This window comes from Pygocentrus nattereri, chromosome 18 (assembly GCF_015220715.1).
Source record: "Pygocentrus nattereri isolate fPygNat1 chromosome 18, fPygNat1.pri, whole genome shotgun sequence".
Classification (NCBI taxonomy): Eukaryota; Metazoa; Chordata; class Actinopteri; order Characiformes; family Serrasalmidae; genus Pygocentrus; species Pygocentrus nattereri.
In genome coordinates this window covers 8,649,260-8,669,024 of record NC_051228.1, presented here as the reverse complement: position 1 = coordinate 8,669,024, position 19,765 = coordinate 8,649,260, and the positions used below count along the sequence as shown (strand labels likewise).

The 19,765-nt window shown below is 40.3% G+C and overlaps 2 protein-coding genes across 6 annotated transcripts in view; both read right to left on the bottom strand.

The window, feature by feature from the left end:
• Positions 1 to 4,451, bottom strand: part of LOC108414432 (WD repeat-containing protein 70) — a 73,646-nt gene extending 69,195 nt beyond the window's left edge. Inside the window, exons 1-4 of the mRNA XM_037546917.1 lie at positions 4,376 to 4,451; positions 2,660 to 2,707; positions 2,427 to 2,510; positions 65 to 155 (exon numbers count right to left, since the gene is read on the bottom strand). Of these exons, the coding sequence (XP_037402814.1) occupies positions 65 to 155; positions 2,427 to 2,510; positions 2,660 to 2,707; positions 4,376 to 4,400 (248 nt within the window). The 5' untranslated portion in view covers positions 4,401 to 4,451. The remainder of the gene's footprint in view (positions 1 to 64; positions 156 to 2,426; positions 2,511 to 2,659; positions 2,708 to 4,375) is intronic.
• Positions 4,452 to 6,758: 2,307 nt separating this feature from the next.
• Positions 6,759 to 19,765, bottom strand: part of cplane1 (ciliogenesis and planar polarity effector 1) — a 31,348-nt gene continuing 18,341 nt past the window's right edge. For 4 of the 5 annotated variants that reach the window (XM_017711933.2, XM_017711934.2, XM_017711931.2 and 1 more), the window contains exons 31-54: positions 19,615 to 19,677; positions 19,192 to 19,384; positions 18,735 to 19,103; positions 17,979 to 18,641; positions 16,963 to 17,123; positions 16,530 to 16,626; positions 16,210 to 16,258; positions 15,090 to 15,224; positions 14,832 to 14,903; positions 14,376 to 14,500; positions 13,204 to 13,411; positions 12,828 to 13,078; positions 12,662 to 12,752; positions 12,289 to 12,477; positions 12,081 to 12,125; positions 11,629 to 11,662; positions 11,413 to 11,541; positions 10,994 to 11,153; positions 10,812 to 10,867; positions 9,514 to 9,651; positions 8,978 to 9,135; positions 8,576 to 8,671; positions 8,297 to 8,460; positions 6,759 to 7,243 (exon numbers count right to left, since the gene is read on the bottom strand). In XM_017711933.2, the coding sequence (XP_017567422.2) occupies positions 7,124 to 7,243; positions 8,297 to 8,460; positions 8,576 to 8,671; positions 8,978 to 9,135; positions 9,514 to 9,651; positions 10,812 to 10,867; positions 10,994 to 11,153; positions 11,413 to 11,541; positions 11,629 to 11,662; positions 12,081 to 12,125; positions 12,289 to 12,477; positions 12,662 to 12,752; positions 12,828 to 13,078; positions 13,204 to 13,411; positions 14,376 to 14,500; positions 14,832 to 14,903; positions 15,090 to 15,224; positions 16,210 to 16,258; positions 16,530 to 16,626; positions 16,963 to 17,123; positions 17,979 to 18,641; positions 18,735 to 19,103; positions 19,192 to 19,384; positions 19,615 to 19,677 (3,766 nt within the window). In that variant the 3' untranslated portion in view covers positions 6,759 to 7,123. Of the gene's footprint in view, positions 7,244 to 8,296; positions 8,461 to 8,575; positions 8,672 to 8,977; positions 9,136 to 9,513; positions 9,652 to 10,811; positions 10,868 to 10,993; positions 11,154 to 11,412; positions 11,542 to 11,628; positions 11,663 to 12,080; positions 12,126 to 12,288; positions 12,478 to 12,661; positions 12,753 to 12,827; positions 13,079 to 13,203; positions 13,412 to 14,375; positions 14,501 to 14,831; positions 14,904 to 15,089; positions 15,225 to 16,209; positions 16,259 to 16,529; positions 16,627 to 16,962; positions 17,124 to 17,978; positions 18,642 to 18,734; positions 19,104 to 19,191; positions 19,385 to 19,614; positions 19,678 to 19,765 lie in introns of those variants that run through there. The other variant, XM_037547503.1, reaches the window with a different exon arrangement.

The following is a 19,765-nucleotide window of genomic DNA, read 5'->3' as shown; positions in this document are numbered from 1 at the left end:
AAATGTAAATATAGGCGCAAAACGCATGCCTGGTTTAAGAAATAGCTCTGGCATTCAGGCTTACCTGGAAGTGGATGCTGATGGTTTTTCCTTTTGCTTGAAGGCAGTGCTGGGACCACTGCTCAGCTCTCCTTGAGTCTCTTTCTGCCTGTCCTCTGTGAAATACAAGACAGCTTAATTATAGAATCGATCAAAGTAGAATCAACTACTCCACACCATCAAGACGTATTTCTGTATGTGTGTGTATATTATATATATATATATATATATATATATATATACAGTGAGTCCAAGAAGTATTTGATCCCTTGCTGATTTTCTTTGTTTGCCCACTAATAAAGACACTATCCTTCTGCACTTTTAATGGTAGATATATTCTAACATGGAGAGACAGAATATCAAGACAAAAATCCAGAATATAATTTTAAAGAATATATTTTAATTAATTTGTATTTCAATGAGGAAAATACGTATTTGATCCCTCTTGCCAAACACACTCAATACTTAGTGGCAAAGCCTTTGTTTGCAAGCACAGCGGTGAGACATTTGTTGTAGTTAACCACAAGTTTAGCACACACACCAGGGGGAATTTTGGCCCACTCTTCTTTGCAGATCCTCTCTAAATCACGAAGGTTGGTGGGCTGTCGCTTGGCAACTCTGACCTTCAGCTCCCTCCATAGATTTTCGATCGGATTGAGGTCTGGCGACTGGCTGGGCCACTCCATGACCTTAATGTGATTTTTCTTGAGCCAATCCTTTGTTGCCTTTGCTGTATGATTAGGGTCGTTATCATGTTGGAAGACCCAACCACGGCCCATTTTCAGATCCCTGGCAGAGGGGAGGAGGTTGTCCCTCAGGATTGTGCGGTACATGGCTCCATCCATCTTCCCAGTGATGCGGTGAAGTAGCCCTGTACCCTTGGCAGAGAAACACCCCCAAAACATTATGCTTCCACCTCCATGCTTGACGGTGGGCACAGTGTTCTTGGGGTCATAGGCAGCATTTTTCTTCCTCCACACATGGCGGGTGGAGTTGAGGCCAAAAAGTTCAATTTTGGTCTCGTCTGACCACAAAACCTTCTCCCAATAACTTGGTTCATCTTTCAAATGATCATTGGCATACTTGAGGCGCGCCTCCACATGTGCTCCCTTCAGCAGGGGTACCTTTCGGGCACTGCAGGATGTGAATCCATTGTTGCGCAAAGTGTTGCCAATTGTTTCCTTGCAAACTGTGGTCCCAGCTGCCTTCAGGTCATTTGCTAACTCCTGCCGAGTGGTTGCAGGACGATTTCTGACCGTTCTCAGCATCATTGCCACCCCACGAGGCGAAATCTTCTTTGGAGCACCGGGCCGAGGTCTGTTGATTGTCATGTTATACTCTTTAAACTTTCTGATAATTGCACCAATAGTTGTTACTTTCACATCCAACACCTTACTAATCTTTTTGTAGCCCATTCCAGCTTTGTGAAGGTCAACAATTCTGACTCTGAGGTCCTGTGACAGCTCTTTGGTTTTACCCAATGTTGGAGACTTGAAATCTGTGTGATCTGTCTGATTCTGTGGACAGGTGTTTTTCACACAAGTGATTAGTGAGAACAGGTGGCTTCAGGTCAGGTAACAAGTTGATTGGGAGTGTCTAACTGGTCTGTAAAAGCCAGAACTGCTAATGAATACTAAGGGATCAAATACTTATTTCACTCCATGAAATACAAATCAATTAATATATATTCCTTAGATTTATTTTCTGGATTTTCTTTTTAATATTCTGTCTCTCCATGTAAGAATACATCTACCATTAAAAGTATAGAATGATCATGTCTTTATTAGTGGGCCAACGAAGAAAATCAGCAAGGGATCAAATACTTCTTGGACTCACTGTATATATATATATATATACGCACACACTGCAGTAACACTGAGGTGTTGGTGGTCTGTTATTGCGTTTTGTGCCTGTCTGAGTGGATCAGACACAGCAGTGCTGCTGGAGTTTTTAAACACTTCAGTGTCACTGCTGGACTGAGAATAGTCCACCAACCAAAAATATCCAGCCAACAGCGTCCTGTGACCACCGATGAAGGACTAGAGGATGACCAACACAAACTGTGCAGCAACAGATGAACTACTGTCACTCACTTTACATCTACAAGGTGGACCAACAAGATACAAGTGTCTAATATAGTGGACAGTGAGTGGACACAGTGCTCTGTGGTGGTCCTGACCTTTGAAGAAGAGGGTGAAAGGGATCTCACAAAGCATGCAGAGAAATGGACTACAGTCCATATACTATGCACCTATACTCTGAGCAGAGTTGATCAAATGGACAGTGAGTGTAGATACAAAGCTGTGTCCTTAATGAAGTGGCCAGTCAGTGTATTTACTTACATATTTAACAAGACTGTTGTTTTTCAAAAGCTCCACAAAACTCACCTAAAACTCGTTGACTCCTTTCAATGGCCGTCCTCCTAGTTTGCTCAAAAATGGCTTCTAAGTCAAATGTTCGCGCTTTTTTCCCTGTCAGAATATGAGAGGGAAGAAATAAGGACACATTACGACCACGACACACTACAATATTCTTCAATTCTAAAAGTTTCAAGCCTAAATTTAGCTACAAAACTAAAAAGTAATAAAAACTATTCAACAGCAAAAGTAAAGCTACTCACCAAAACCAGAAAAGCCCATAACAGAGGAGATATCTTCCCCGGCTTTTTCTGAGGAAAAACAAAAATACACATTACGAAGCTGAAATCAGCTCCTTGTTCGAATGTTCCCGTTCCACCTTAAACGGCGCAGCAGTTACACTCTGGCGCCTCAAGCCAGAATGTAAACGCTGCACCATTTAAGGTGGAAGGGGAACGTTTGAACAAGAAGCTGGCGAATAAGAAGCCAACTTCAGCCTGAAGCATATATCAGTCACAAACAAATGAACTACCGACAGTGTAGCGCTGTTTGTCAGTTATTCAGTCAGTCAGTCATTCAGTCAGTCAGATATTCAGTCAGATATTCAGTCAGTCAGTCATTCAGTCAGTCAGTCATTCAGTCAGATATTCAGTCAGTCATTCAGTCAGTCAGATATTCAGTCAGTCATTCAGTCAGATATTCAGTCAGTCATTCAGTCAGTCATTCAGTCAGATATTCAGTCAGTCAGTCATTCAGTCAGTCAGTCATTCAGTCAGATATTCAGTCAGTCATTCAGTCAGATATCCAGTCAGTCAGTCATTCAGTCAGATATTCAGTCAGTCATTCAGTCAGATATTCAGTCAGTCATTCAGTGAGATATTCAGTCAGTCAGTCAGATATTCAGTCAGATATTCAGTCAGTCAGTCAGATATTCAGTCAGTCATTCAGTCAGATATTCAGTCAGTCATTCAGTCAGATATTCAGTCATGCGGTCATTCAGTCAGATATTCAGTCAGATATTCAGTCAGTCAGTCATTCAGTCAGATATTCAGTCAGTCATTCAGTCAGACAGTCATTCAGTCAGATATTCAGTCAGTCAGTCATTCAGTCAGATGTTCAGTCAGTCAGTCATTCAGTTAGATATTCAGTCAGTCAGTCAGATATTGTCAGATATTCAGTCAGTCAGTCAGTCAGATATTCAGTCAGTCATTCAGTCAGATATTCAGTCATGCGGTCATTCAGTCAGATATTCAGTCAGTCATTCAGTCAGATATTCAGTCAGTCAGTCATTCAGTCAGATATTCAGTCAGTCATTCAGTCAGATATTCAGTCAGTCATTCAGTCAGATATTCAGTCAGTCAGTCAGATATTCAGTCAGTCATTCAGTCAGATATTCAGTCAGTCATTCAGTCAGATATTCAGTCATGCGGTCATTCAGTCAGATATTCAGTCAGATATTCAGTCAGTCAGTCAGTCAGATATTCAGTCAGATATTCAGTCAGTCATTCAGTTAGATATTGAGTCAGTCATTCAGTCAGATATTCAGTCAGTCATTCAGTCAGATATTCAGTCAGTCATTCAGTCAGATATTCAGTCAGTCAGTCAGATATTCAGTCAGTCAGTCAGTCAGTCAGATATTCAGTCAGTCAGTCAGATATTCAGTCAGTCAGTCATTCAGTCAGATATTCAGTCAGTCAGTCAGATATTCAGTCAGTCAGTCAGATATTCAGTCCGTCATTCAGTCAGTCAGATATTCAGTCAGTCAGTCAGTCAGTCAGATATTCAGTCAGTCGTTCAGCTCCTGCGCTCGCGAATTTTAGCTTGATATTACAGAACTTTTACGTAATAAGCAGCCAGCTAGACAATAAAGTTCATATTTCTATTTATAATTCTGGTCAAAATGATTATAGTACTGTACAAATAAAACTGCTACCCCATTTAAATACACAACTAAGTACATAAAATAAAGTCTTACACACCATCATCTCTTCCACTGGCCGCCATTCTTCTTGAGTGTCAACACAGGAAAACGTTTCTGGGGCGCATTAGCGCTGCCTGTCAAAATAAAAGTCCGGGCTTTAGTTTTAAACCTTCATACCAGATGCTCACATTTCTCTGTCTAAGCGGCAAAAGTGTGTGGTTTGTGGTGGGAAGTGGGTCAAAAAGACAAAACAGTATACACAAATAAAGAAGATAGGAAGTTTCAAATCATTTGAAAAATGCATTTTGTAATATTATAGTGTATTTTGTCATTAATATACTTAATTTGTATTTATTTATGAGGACAAACAAGATTTGTGTATATTACATTAAACATAAAGATACATTGAATATAATATAAAATATGTTCTTTCACTGTGCGAGGGGGTGGGGTTGAAAGGAATTTTTTCTAAATGTCTGCATAATTAAATGATCGTCATATCAACCAAATTATTCAGTGTTTTTTTTTTTTCACAGTGGTGGTGAAAGTCATCAGGCATCTGAGGAGTTCTATGTCTCTAAAAGTTCCCTCACAGAAAGTTGTTACCTCGAATGGTCATCAACGCTCAGGTCAATGTCAGAAATTTTGTTTTATGGTAGTTTTGTGAATGTTTTGGTCTAAAATGAATTTTAATGGAGGGGTGCATGAGGCAAAATAGTCCCCAAAGAAAAATGTTTTTTCAGGTTAACCTTGAGTATCCCTGGTTTATATGCTACCAGTGGTCACCAACTCTGGTCCTGGAGAACCACCTTCCTCCAAAGTCTGGTTCCAACTGCAATCTGCCCCACCTGCTCCTGCTAATTAACCTCTTCAGAAGGCCTTGATTGGCTGGATCAGATGCCTTAGCATTACCTGAGGGGAGGGACATCCAGTTATACAGCAGACCCAAAAAGTAGTTGGACATTTATGTCAAAATTTCATTCAATCATCTTTAAAGCTGATTCTCTTCCTGGGGTGCTGGAGCCTATCCCAGTGCTTACTGGATGGAAGGCAGTAAACACCCCGGACAGGTTGCCAGTTCATCCCAGGGCAGACAGACAGACATATACATTCACACCTAAGGGCAATTTAGCATCTTCGACTGTCCTGACTGCCTGACCCGAATGAAACCCATGCAGACAACATCCACAGAGAAAGAACCCCGGTCACCTGGCCAGGGAATCAAACCCAGGCCCTTCTAGCTGTTAGGCGACAGCTCTACACACTAATACCACAACAAAAATGGCAACCTACTAGTAGAAGGACTGTCAGTTTTTAATGACAAATAAAATGTTTTGCTTGGTCTAAACTATATTTTAATAGTATTGGACAGATACACCATGTTGAGGCTTACGTGTCTAAACAGTCAGGGTTCCTTTCGATGATCAATGAACACAAGTTCACTGGCACCATTGTGAAAAAAAAAACCCTCCAGATGTTTCCACCTCTGTCCTTTACAGTAGTTTCAATTTGATGTGCTAAATGCGTTTGTCTCTGAAAACAATATCATTTTCTTAAGTCTTTTTATAAAGTGACCTAAAGAACTTTAAACAAAAGTTTACCAACCGGTAAAACATGAAAGTGTCTAAATACTTTTTGGGGCCACTGTATGTCCAAAAGTATCCAGAACACTCCTAGTTGTGTGAGCTATTTAAAAGGTGCACCCATTGCTGACACAGGTGATCAGCAGCTTCTATAACTGCCAAAGAAAACTTTGTCAATATAATGGGACAAATCTGGAGCAGCTTCACATGAAGCCAAGATCCATCCAATACCTTTCGGCCTGAGCTGGAAATCCAGAACGAATCATCAAACATCAGTACCTGACCTCACTAATGCTCTTGAGGCTAAATGCAATCAAATCCTCGCAGCAATGATGCAACATCTAGAGCAGAGGTGCACAGGGACCAGTCTTGGAGGGCCACTGTCCAGCACAGTTTGGTGATTTACCTACTCAAACACACCTGACTGTACTTTTCTATTAATTGGCAGCTTTAGTGGGCGTGTTTGAGTATGGAAACCTCTTAGCTGTGCTGGACACCAGCCCTCCAGGACTGGACTTGTGCACCCCTGATCTAGAGGGATCTAGAGTGACTGAAGCAAAGGGGCAAACTCCCTTAATACCCTTGATTTCATGCTAAGAGCATTTACAAACTTTTGAATATATAGTGTACCTGCCCTCAAAAGCAGCTTTAACATTAGTGAAGTTAGTCTTGGTCACAATTACAACACTGATTATAATATACCAAAACATAATATAGGCTAATATTGCTCTAGAATAACAGATAACTAGAATAAGCCTCTTAATTCTTTAACAGTGGCAGGCAGAAATATGTTGAACATGAACACATCATTCTTTTTTGCCAAAAATAAATTTTATTAAAAAAAAAAAATTTCAACATATTACGAATAGCAAATAACAGACAATACAATTTACACCAACAACTTTTCCGTTTTGATTTCATTTTTCTGCCACTTTATGTGAAAAATCGGATATTAATGCTGTAAATTAGGTGAAAATAATTAAGCAATGCAGTACCAGTAATTAAATATGTTTATTCAATACAAAACCTGAATAGAACTAGATCTAAATATGCTTAACCTGTACAGAGCTACTCAGATGTACTATACAATTTGGATTAAATATTCAGTCATAAACCAGGCAATAACGAAACACACAGTCAAGAGCAACACTGATGGACACAAGTAAAAGCCATATACTCAAGTCATGTCTGTCCAGACTTTCAGCACTCCTCCCTTTCTTCAGTCAGACCTCTTCTTCTTCAGCCACTATCCTCTCAATGGCCGCCCAGTCTAGTTTACTCAGCATGCTGCCGGTGCTCTCCGAAAGGGTCTCTAGTCTGTCCTGATCATACTCCACCTGGTCCTGGACAAAACACCAGATACGAGACTGATGTAAACATGATGCACATATGAAAGTACGCATGACTTCTGAGCACCACATGGCCAGTATTCAGTACAGCATATGCAGATGTTGAAGATGAATTCCATAATTTGTTCAAAATCAGAGTGGTTTGATGTAAAATGCTTCGTTCTAGAGAAACGTAGAGTCAGAAATGTTCGCAGGGGTGGTGATAGGAACCAGACGTCTGAAGAGTTTGATGCCTCACACAAATGGTTATATACGCTGCTTGATGTCTGAGACATTGCTTATTCATTCATGGTGGAGGGATACATGCAGGGTGCTGTAAGGCAAAAAGATCCCTAAGGAACAATTAAGTTTTTCAGCAATTAACCATTTTGTATCAAACCACTCCAAAAGACTTCACATCTCCATTATTGAATTACATATACATTTTGAAAATTTGGCGGAATTCCCCTTTAGAAACAGGCATAGGTTATGTAGGGCAGTGGGATGTATGGAGGGGGATAAACTGTCCCACCAAGTAATTCAACACATCCAGACTTCGTGTTTTTAATTTTTACCAGAAAAGCTTAAAACCACATATTTATAAACAATTATGGCTTAAAGAGAGGATATTCTCTAATGTTCAAGACTGTCAAAGATGTTTAAAAGAGAGGAAAACTAAACAGGTTAGCTGTGATTACATAAGACACCGCCAGCTCATTATCTACCACAGATTGTAGCTCCCCTGGATTAAAACAGTGCTGTAGACTAATCTGTTAGCTATATGTGGCTAGCTAGTAGGTCTGGCAGATTTATTTTAGGTGTCTGTGTGATACCTAGGTATGTCTAACTAAGGCTGTCTGGTTGGACTGAAGAGTCTAGGTTTGCCCCGTTGTCCCGTGTCTGGTTGGTGCTGCTGATGTCCAGTTAAGTTAACTCTAAAAGCGTGAGCAGTAGTGTAAGCAGTACGCAACCCCAAAGAAATCTACGCCACTGGCCACACTGCCATGTGATGTTTTAAAGAAACTCACAACATTTTAGATCATCAATCTGAATGCAACTTCTTCCTACCTGCTCTACATCATGGTCCTCAAGTCCAAGAATCCTGCGAATCTTGAGGGGTGTGTCCCAAGGACTCACCACATCTCGTTCATCTGTGTCCCCCACCTGATAGGACTCTCGCTGTCTCAGAGTCTGCTGTGCGGCTGGAGACTCGTTCAGCCTTGTTTGGGGCCCTTTATGTCGGCAGGAAAAGAAATTGGTCAAACAAATCACGGTTTCAGTTTAGAACATCAGGCACAAGTAGCTGGCACGATCAATCAGCGTGGATATGTGTGAAAGAAAGCTTACGTGGAGCTGTTATCTTCAGTCTTGGTCGACCTCTCGTGTCGGTCAGCATGCCCCGCCGTGTAACCTGGGAAAGCCGGTCACCAGGAAGTGCGCTTGCTAATTGGGAAGTGACGTGATATTGATTAGGGGCTTGAAAATGCCTGAACTACACTGATTTTAAAATGTTGCAATTGATTATAATGGATTACAATATTAATCAATAAAGTATGCACTTACTTTTTAAATGAATTCAAATAAGTCAAATAACTTGGGTTTAAAGGTTTAAAGTAATCTAAATGAACAGTGGTCAAAATTCTCCTACATTACTGAATACATCAAATACACAAACCTACATATGCAATGTTAATAACTTCAAATGAATCTTTAGCATGTTTCAAAAGATGGAGAAAAGGAGAAAAGAACCTGGTCTATGGAGTCCAAGTCTGCTGCTAAGGGTTCCAGGTGGTCCTGATGCACTTCTTCTCTGAAGCACTACAGTCCTCCCAAGCGCTGAGGCAGAACGCGCTCGTCCTCTTCGGGTTGGGGGGCTTTTCTTATTCTTCCTTGTAGACCGGCTCAAACTAGGGGTGTGTGATACGGCAAAAGCATAATAGCACAATATTTAAGTTGCATCAAGAATAAACCAATAGAGCCGTATTTAAAAAGATGTTTTTATTCAATGTTTCACACACACTGGACCGCACTGAATTCAATTAAATAGGACTATTTTTTTAATGAGAGCTGCTCAGTGTTCTAGAAGTATTCCCATTATCCACTATATGCATAGAAAAGCACACTGTGCTGCAATGCATCACAATAATGATACAATATCATCGTATTCCCAGCACTTAAATTTGTCCATTCATAAGTTAAAGCTCCTACATTTTCATACCTACAGAAGTGAGCATGCTACACAAATATATTAAACTGACTATCAATAGGGCTGGGTGCACACTGACCTGAGCCTGGAGTCTTGCACCTGGGTCACGGTGGTGCTGCTGGAGGCAGTGGGGAGGCTGAGGGGAGCAGTGAGCAGGTCTGTGATGAGACTGCAGGCTTCACGGGCCCTCTGGGAGTGGTGCTCCAGCAGAACCTGCCTAAGCGCACAAGAAGCTTGAGTGCAGACCTTAGTGTAATAACATCATACTGAGATGTTGCACCATCGGAAACTACATTTTGGTGTTTAAAAAGTGGCTGCTGTGGTTTACTAAATAAATGCAACAGCTCTTAAGCGCCTGTAATGAGAAGAAACCATCGGAGCTGCTCTTTTGTCTCACTGCATATGGATCTAAAGGAATGTTGTTCTCAGTTTATAAAATACTGGGAGGAGATTATTATAAAGAAGCATCTAGTCTGATTTACTAAGACTGATAGTACATACTGACTCTGCGCTGTTTAACACCAGTGTCTTATTTTTGGTGCTAATGTGGCCATTGTTTGTGGTCAGAGAGAGAATTCCCCAAACAAATTACACTTACTTTCGATGAAGAAGAGAAAAAAAAAAAAAAACACTTGCAAACATCTGCCAGGTTACATTATTCTTAATGCAATAAAGGAAATAAAATATAAGAAATGCTTTGAAACGGCAGATTTTGCCTAAATAATGATTTATCAAGTTATTTTCCAAGTCACTGTTAAAAGCACATACTGAAATCCTCTGATTCTAAAATCCCTGCTTTACCAAAGCCACCCCTTATTTTGCAATTCCTGCATTGTGGCTTCTGTGGCAGAATGTGGCAGGAGGTTACATTCAAAATCAAAATCATAACTCCCAAACAACCTGGGTGCCCTCAGTGAAATTAAACAAGGACTTTACGATATCATATTGTTTCCAGAGTGCAGCTTGTTCTTCTAGCTGAAAATCAAAATATTTACTTATGTTCTTAAATTTCTTATGCATTATATCAAAAATAATGTCTAATTTTCTCAAGTTATTTTGTACATTAATTATTTTGAACCTGAAATGAATGGATAAAAAGTCTTTTTTCTGGTGCAAATGGACATCCAAGTAAAAGTATGTGAGCCAAATAGGTGGTCACTGCTTCTATACTGCGCTGCTTCTATGACAATAATGAAGTTGCGCCTGTGTTCATTTGCATGGACGTTCTTAATAGACTGCTGCTAAATTGGCCAACCCCATCAGCAGAACATGTTGGCAGAGTACTAGTAATTAGTGCCTCTCTTAGTAAACCTGCCTCCCTCTTTTATAGTCCGTGTGCCATGCAGGACAAATGCAAATGTTTACGCAAAAACTTACTTGTCTCTCTCCTCTTTGATTTTCTTGTTGATTGCCAAGTCTCTGGAGGATGGATTCTGTTGAGGGTTTCAAGATGAGACAATTAGACACTGAAAATAGCATTTCTGCTCAATCAAATTTAAAAAATAAATCTAAATCTTTTTACATGCTGAAGAAAATAAATAAGAAGGGACACCGCCTACCACTGAGACCGGGGGAGTGAAAGGCTTGCGCTCCATTTCTCTCTTCTCCTCCCTCTGTTTACGGTACTCCACCAGTCTCTCACGCTGCTTCTTCCTCATCCAGGATCTCAGCTCTTTTCTCTCCTCATCTATCATAGATCTCTTCTGCTGCTCCTCCAGCCTGCAGATCACCACCAAAAATAAATAAATGAAACATTTTATCACTGATTTGAGTTCATAATCAAGAACTGAATCAAGTTCATTACTTTTACCATCCACAAACAACATCACTAATAAACAATGAATTACAATTACTGAGTTAACATTTCACAAAGAAAATCCAGTTTCTTTCACTTCTCACCACATTAACATTTTACAGTGAAGTGACTACGTTCAACTACATCGACAACAGCAAAGCCAAACAAGCTCTTAGTCTCTACCTGCTCTGCCTGGTCACCGAAGGAGAGAGGTGCAGTGCTGAGGGCGAAAGGGCCCCCTCCTTCACTAAATCTCCCAATATGTCCGCAACATCACTCAGTCCACTCAGACCCAAGGTTTTATCAGCCGGTCTGTTGATGAAGATCAAAGAGGTTTAAGTGGGGAAAAATACTTTGTAACTATGAAAAAGGTTTTACTTGTAAGTAAGTAATACTTACATGTTCGAATTCTCCAACAACGATTCAACCAATTCTACAATAAAATAAGCACAAATTGATCAGGATACTGGCACAGAATGTTCTGCATATGCAGAAGTTGGACACCACTAGTCAAATTACATCAAAATATGTTAACATGTCCTCAACATGGGTCAAAATATGGCATTTTTTCTGCAAATTTAAGTGCACAACTACTATTTTTGCTAGGTTTAACATATTGGAAACAAATAAAATAGAAAATGTGCTTATTTTATGTTTGTTTTGTCCCCTCCGATATGCTAGATTCAGCAAATAAGCAGTAATTGTGCATAAAAATGCAGTGTTTTCTGTAGAGAATGTCTTAACTTCATTTCACCAAACATGGGACTTTCACGCACTACAGCATATGTGCATCAATAACACTACAACAAAACAAGCTGGGTGAAACAGAGTGCAGTATATAGGCCACTTACCTTGGCTGTCATTCCACGGAGGCTGCTCCGGTTTCACTGAAACGACTGAAAGGATCAAGTTGACCACTCAGTTAGACTGAGAACTGGGTTAACTTACACCATGCAAAACAACCTTTTCATTTATTTGCCTTGGAACAACAACTGACATACAAAGAGCAAGTCATAAAAGAATGATCTGCCTTTTAATTTGGTTTATGAAGTGACATACCTGTAGGAGAGGTGCTGACTTGATTTACAAAGCTCTGTGTAGATGCTACAACAGGATGGACAGTGGAGCGCCCCCTCAGTCCAAGAGGAACATTGTCACGTGGTGCAGAGGATAAAAACCCTCCATCCTTCGGCTTTTCTTCCCTGTGTGCTTGCCCAACATGGCGTCCCATGTATCGGACATTCTTCGCTATTAAGGTAGAGAATAAATGCACATTTTAGGGAGATCAACACTTTCATACTTCCTTTGATGTACTTATTTCTAACAGACCCTCCTCTAAAAATAAGTCTTTATATTTTGTATTTAAATGAATAATAAGTAAAACATTATCAAGACTAAAAATGGGGTGGAGAGAAAAGTCCGTCTGACTGACCTTCCTTTGTAACTTTAAGAGTTCTAGAATATGGCTCGTCCTCCTCACTGGGCATCACTGCAGGGACCAGGGTCTCTATAGTATTCACCAACTGAAAAACCAAGCAATTAAGTTAAAGAGAGGACCAGTACCTACAGAGAAGTGGTATACAGCTAACTTAACTTACCAGCCTGGTATTGGCAAACTCTTGATCCATGTGGTCAGCTATGCTCTGCAGCGCAGCCAGCTGGGCATCCATCTCAGCAAGACGAACTGAGACTTGGCTGCGGGACAGAAGGGCTCGGTCCACTGGTCGTTCTGTATTTTCAGGCTTTTCAGGAGCCCTTAAATCCATCAATACCCTGACAGTGACTGGATCTCCAGTGGGTTCTGATGCAGCACTCACAGCAGTAAGAGGAGAGAAATTTGCTGAGAGACCTGCACGGGATCAGATGGAAAAAAGGAGGGAACAGAAATCGGCATCAAAGACACATTCAAATCCTTTGCCTGTTTACAAAGAGATTAATACAATGATCCTGCTAAAGGTTAAAAGGCAGCAATACCAGGGAGTTCATCTGTCTGCTCTTCTGTAAGGATCTCTGCTTTGGTTGGGGCAGAATTGGTCACAGAAGCTGCTAGAAGGTGAAGCTGTGCGGCTGTAGGTGGAGATGAGGATGTGGTCTGGGCAGGGGTCTGGGAAGGGAGCAGGTCCTGCAGCAGACTGCCATCCTCCAGATCAATCACATTGATAAACCTCCGGCCATCCATGTTCTGAAAGACATGTTAACAACGCTGAGTACAAAAGTATATACATACGATCAGTTTGAGATGCATGTGTATATATATATATATATATATATATATATATATATATATATATATATATATATATATATAATATTCAATGAAGCGCGCACAGATTTTGTTGGCCAAAATAAAATCCTCAATTTTCAAACATAAAAAAATCCCTAAAAATCAGGTGTCATATTTCTCAGTGTCATAACACTGTCTACAACAAAATTGATACTACTACAAATCAGAGAAAGTTGCTTTGTGAGAAACTTTTTGCTTCATATACCAAACCTGAAGTATGAAAGCTGGGTGTAATCTTAGCTCTGTTGTACCCCGCATGTAAACGGAGTCAGTAAAGTAGCTTTTCATCAGTTGAGAAATACTGCTAGTGTTACTGTTCTGGACTTCCAAAGAAAACAATACTACCTCTACAACTCATACAAAATGCAGCAGCACAGATTCTAACATAAACAAAGTCACCCCCCCCATTTAAAACACTGCACTGACTGTCTAACTTTCAGGACAGATTTCTGGTACTAGTTTTTAAGGCTCTAAATGATCTTAAACCACCTGTGTACCTCACAGAATGTCTATGTTCCAACGCGAGATCTTATATCTGATCTGTTGCATCAGCTAACAGGCACCTGTGCTGACTAGGATCACGTTTAGTGACGGTAGGAGAAGGGGGGCCATCGTACCCACCCAGAGAGAGCAAGGCCAATTGTGCTTTCTTGGACTCCCAGCTACGGATGGCTGTAGCACCACCAGGGATCGAACTAGAAGAAACACTCGACTCGAATTACTTCTATTACTATTAAAATGTAACATCTGTCTGAAGTGTCTGTTACATCTAGAGATCTGTGATTATTTACTAAATATGATTACATTTAATGAGTTGACACTACAGCATTCTCTACATACAGAACAGCAGGTCTTTGCTTACCATATTTACGTTGCTCGCTGCAGGGTCAGAGCCCTCTGGCAGCTCATGAGACACTTCCCTAGGAAAGCGCAGGTTGAGGAACACATCAGGTGGAACAACTGGGGTCACAACAACATGTGTGCCTCCTGTAGGGGTGACAGAAATACAGCTGAGGGCAGTCATCTAACTCTATCACTGTTCATTCATTCTCCAAGCCGTTTCTCCCTCAGGGTCGCGGGGGGGTGCCGGAGCCCATCCCAGCAGCCACCAGGCGGAAGGCAGGACACACACTGGACAGGTCTATCACTGTATTACCTGACCTTATTTGGAATGGACATACAGACCCTGTTCCTTTTCAAACCCAATGTGCTGCAGTACAGAGCCAAAACAAGACGCATATAACTGTCTAAATACATAGGGATGTACTGGAGATACTCTCATGTTAAACTTTATCTAAAGTAATGATGTAAGACTTACGTGTAGATGCAGAGCCAGGAGATGCAGGAAGCTGGGCCGAAACAGCTTTATCAGTGACGGTGTGAGGTGAGGCTAGAAGGAACAAAGCCATCAGAAACATCAGCAGAACTTTCTTAAAGGGTCCATATCACAAAAAACAAACTTTCCTTGCTTGTTTTTTAAATAGACTTTGATTTAGTATGTAAACACTGTACATTCATTTCAAAATGAACCCTAATCCATACATAAAAACTAAGCTGCAAAAACAGTACTACTTACCAGGGTCAGTGTTGGTGCAAGCATCTTGGATTTCAGGGGGCCGTTTCTGTGTGGCGGCAAAAGCATGAAGCTCTGCTGAAGTGGAATAGGCCTCATCTAGCAGTCTTTGACCAGACAGCATTGAGTCGAAGGAACCTGTTGAGTAATTGTGATGGGACAGTATCAACAGCGAGAGAACCGATGATTTTGTGCAGAAGACAGGGAATGAACAAAGAAACCGTTTAACCTCAAATGCTATAAAGGACCTACATAACTAACAATTTAAAAATCAGAGGCATCTGATTTTTGGCAGGACTTTTTCAGACCAAGTCATACATCTTATCAAGTATTAACAGGCTCAGAAAGAAGGTTCAGTTGAAATTTCCCTTTGTCACTTTTCTTCTCATTGGATTATAATAATTCTGTGTATTTATATATATATATATATATATATATATATATATATATATATATATATATATATATCCATCCATCCATTTTCTAAACCGCTTCTCCATCAGGGTCGCGGGGGATATATATAAATCATTATTAATTAATATTCTATAAATGTTGTTTATTCAAATATTAACACTTTTCTCAACAAATAAACACAAACTACACAAATAAATAGATTTTGAAAATGTGTCTTACTATATACACTGTATATATATATATATATATATATATATATATACACACTGTATATATATATATATATATATATATATATATATATATATATATATATATATATATATATATATATATAAATGTTTTTTATCGTCTCTTTCAAAGGCTTCAAAGAAAGAAGGTTTAGGTCTCCAATGTAAAATCAACATTATACTAATGAAGATATGATGCCAGCAGATAATTCACTACCATTGTTGGAAGAGAACTTTATCAAGTTCTGACTGAGTTCCTTTTGAACTAATTTGCTCAAAATCATAACACTAATCTGTTCAGGGAAGGGGTTCAAAGTATAATAGACATAAAAAAAATTCTTCTGCATGCTCACCAGAGAGGTCTTTAAATCCTTAAACTTAAACAGGGTAGCTTTAAATACTAGCAGCACATATAGGCTGCTTTAACAGAATTCTGTGAAGGACTATGGGCATATTAATGCACCGGTGACAGCACTCACCTAAAGGAATGGCATATCCACCATCTGGAGTAGTTTCTTCTTCCTCCACCTGCAAACGTAAAAAGTATTTAATAAAAAAAAATGTATATAATGAAAAAATATATGATTTTTTTGTTCAATAATTTTTGGTCAAGTTGAAGTACGAAGCCTGAAGTACAAATAATGTTTGCCGCTGCAATAAGCCCATTTTAAAAAGCACATTTCAGTCCTTAATTTCATTTTGTCCATCTTTAATTAAAAAAAATTCTAACATTCTAACAGAACTACATTCAGTTGAAGGCATTCTGGCATTCTTCTAAAGAAAATGACTATTTCTGTACCTGTGATGGAGGGATTATAGAATCCTCTGGTCTAAATGACACTACTGGTTTTTCTTCTCTTTTATTCTCCCTTTTTTTCGCTTCTCTTCTTTTGAGCCTGATGAATACGCATTAAAAGCAAAATCAATAGAAAAGCACAACAGATGCACATGTTGCACCACAGATGGAGCTGCAAAATATCAGAAATATCTTCCTAATATTTCAACACATATGAAACAGATATAATATTGTACAGAGAGAGACTGAATACACAGTGCATTAAAAATTGTAGGGAACAATTGCTGGAAAACAGTACTGCCTCTTTCTGCCTACAAGATTCTACTTATTATGCACAAGCACAGGCTTAAGGATGAGGTGGTCCAGAACAATATTCTGGCAACCAATAACAGAATGAGGTCAGCAAATGGATGAAGCCAAGTTGTCAGGTAGGTACCTCTTGCTGGAGGGGGTGTCTTTACTTTTTCTCTGTGTAACTTGGGCTGCCCTGAGAAGCTGGAGCTTGGAATCAGTTAATTGTCTCCTTCCTGCAGCCCAGCTCATCAGCTCCTCCAGTGGGATAAGACGAGGAGGTGTACGAACAGGAGGTGCACTGTACTGCAAACACAGCAATTCAACAAATATAGCACTTTACTCCAGTAGTATTATTTCCACAACCGCTTAAACCTTTGGACTTGTCATTCTACACAGTGGCACCAAAAAGTATTTGGACATTTGCGTCAGTAGGTTTATTGTGATAGAAAACAAAATGTCAAACCAAAAGGCATTTATTTTAAAGCACATCACTTCTGTCACTTCAAAACGTGCCTGAATTACTATCTTCTCAAACTTGTGTGTTTGTATCCAAAAATCTATCTATCCATCCATCCATCCATCCATCCATCCATCTATATCTATATATATATATACACACACACACACACACACACACACACACACACACACACACATATATATATATATATGCCTTTTATTTTTTTTTAATCATTTATTTATGTTTAATATTCCCAGTATGTTGGGAGGTAGCCAGAAGTTATTCTACAGCTAAATAACAATATACAATATTTAATATTAATACAGTCATTCATTTTTAACAGTAATTTTGGTCAAGTTACCAGCTTTGACACTGAAATACACGGCTGAATAATTATTTTATTTTTGGTGCTGTACAGCTTTTTCAGTAATTTTAAAGCCATCTCCATTTCTGCTCTTCATTCTGGACACAGAATTACAACAATCTAAACCTCTGTTCATTATTCTGGACATATTTAAAGTGTCAAATTTCTTCATTCTTGGCATTAAAAAGCTTTATTAACAATTTTAGAATCATATACAGCTCTGCTCATGCTTCTGGACACATTTAAAATGTCCAAACTTTTGCATGGTAGTGCATGGAGCACCGTTTAGCCTCTGGCTTGAAATGTTTTGGGTGTAGAGTGCACTAGAGCTTACTGCACTTGGTGGGTCAGGCTCAGCACGCAGCAGGTGAAGTCTCGGGTAGTGACCCACTGCTGCAGGGCCCAATGTGGCCTGCTTCACTGGAGCAGAGAAAGGGACGTGAGGCAGCTGGATGTGTTGAGTCTGGGTGGCAGGAGGAAAGCGCAGGAGTGGGAGCCCTGGCTGAGGTGCAGGAGGCAGGCGAATGGCTTCTCTTTCCGTCTCCCTCACAGATCTTCCTTCCGAGAAGCGTAGTTGAGCTTGTTTGGGGTACTGGTGAAGGTTTATGCGTGGTGGTGCTGTGGATACAGCACACCTCCTACTGTCCTCCTCTGCTCTCTTGAGTCCAGAGTGAGTCTCTTGACTCACCCTGGACTCATACTGATTGAGGTTGAGATGAAGGGGCTGGGGGCCCCAGGCCTCTCTCACTGCGACAGGAGGAGGGGGACAAAGCAGAGCTGATTGAGGAGGGGGCAACTGCAGAAGCTTCAGCCCCTGCATTACAGGGGTGGTCATCTTAAAGACAGGATGTTCATTAGCCCTGCCATTGGAAAGCACTGTTGGGGGTGCTTGATTCTCCACAGTGGCGAGAAGCCCTTGAGATGGAGAAATAAAAGTTCTTCTTGCTGTCTGGTCACCTCTAGACCAATCTGAACGAATGGTCAGCTGTTGGATTTCCTAGTCAAAACAAACAGAGGAACAGCTCACACATTATATCTGAGACTAACTTTCATCTAGTTTGGAAATATCTCTCATTTTAAAACTTTTTACCTGAATGTTGAGTCCTGAATCAATTGGACTACTTCTTTCTTCACAAGGACTCAGTACAGGTTCTGCTTCCACGCTGGACGGCTGCTGGTCAGCAGCTCTGCTTTTCCTGTTTCCTGACTCAGAAGCAGGGAGCTGCTTATCTGCATTCTCTTGTCTTACATTTTGAGTTTGAGTGATTATGTTTTGAGGAAAATCTGCAAACTGTGCCACAGTGGGCGCGCTGGCTTGGGCCTGAGCTTGCACAGGTGCAGTGGCCTGGGAAGGAGGCACGCTGAGCTGTGCCAGCAATGGGTTGGCTTGGGAAAGGGGCAGGTTTGCAAAGGAAGCTCCCACAACTTGCATAAGACTCATGAAGTTGATCTGCTGCAACTAAAATACAAAAGAAAGTAGGAAAAGAAAGTCATTTTTTACATACAAAGAAAAAGTTACTAATCATTCAGCTCTGCTTTTCACTCACTTGCACTAATCTGAAAAGCTCATCCTGGAGAAGCTGTCTGACTGGATCTGGGTGTGTGTCTGCTCCATTCTGGGGCAACGCTCTACTGGGAGGATGGCTTGAAGTTCCAGGTGCAATTGGAGGGTCTGACACTGGGAGATATTTCCGGTCAGTCTTCTGAAGAGATGCTGGTTTTGGAAGCTCATGTATAGGTCTAAATGAGTGATGGAGATAAAACATACAAAACGTTCATACTTACAAACAATGCAGATGTTGTGTTAAAGTAAAAAGTAAAGTCGTTTTAAAATAAATGCTACTGTCAAAAGTCAAAGGTGTCAAAATGTCAATCAGAACTATGGCAGATCTTAGAGTATGGTGGTAAAGCAAGCCTTTAGATGAGTACATGTATACAAAACTTCAGCTTGGTACAGTTTAGGTACTTGCCTGGATGCTGTTTTCTTTCCAGGTTCTACAGGTGTGCTGTGTCGTATGCCACCTCCCTCAGAGCTATAACAGAGACATCTTCATATTAGCCCATCAAAGCTTGAATATAGACCAAAACAATGCCAGTTGCTTGGTTTCCCCATACAGTAAA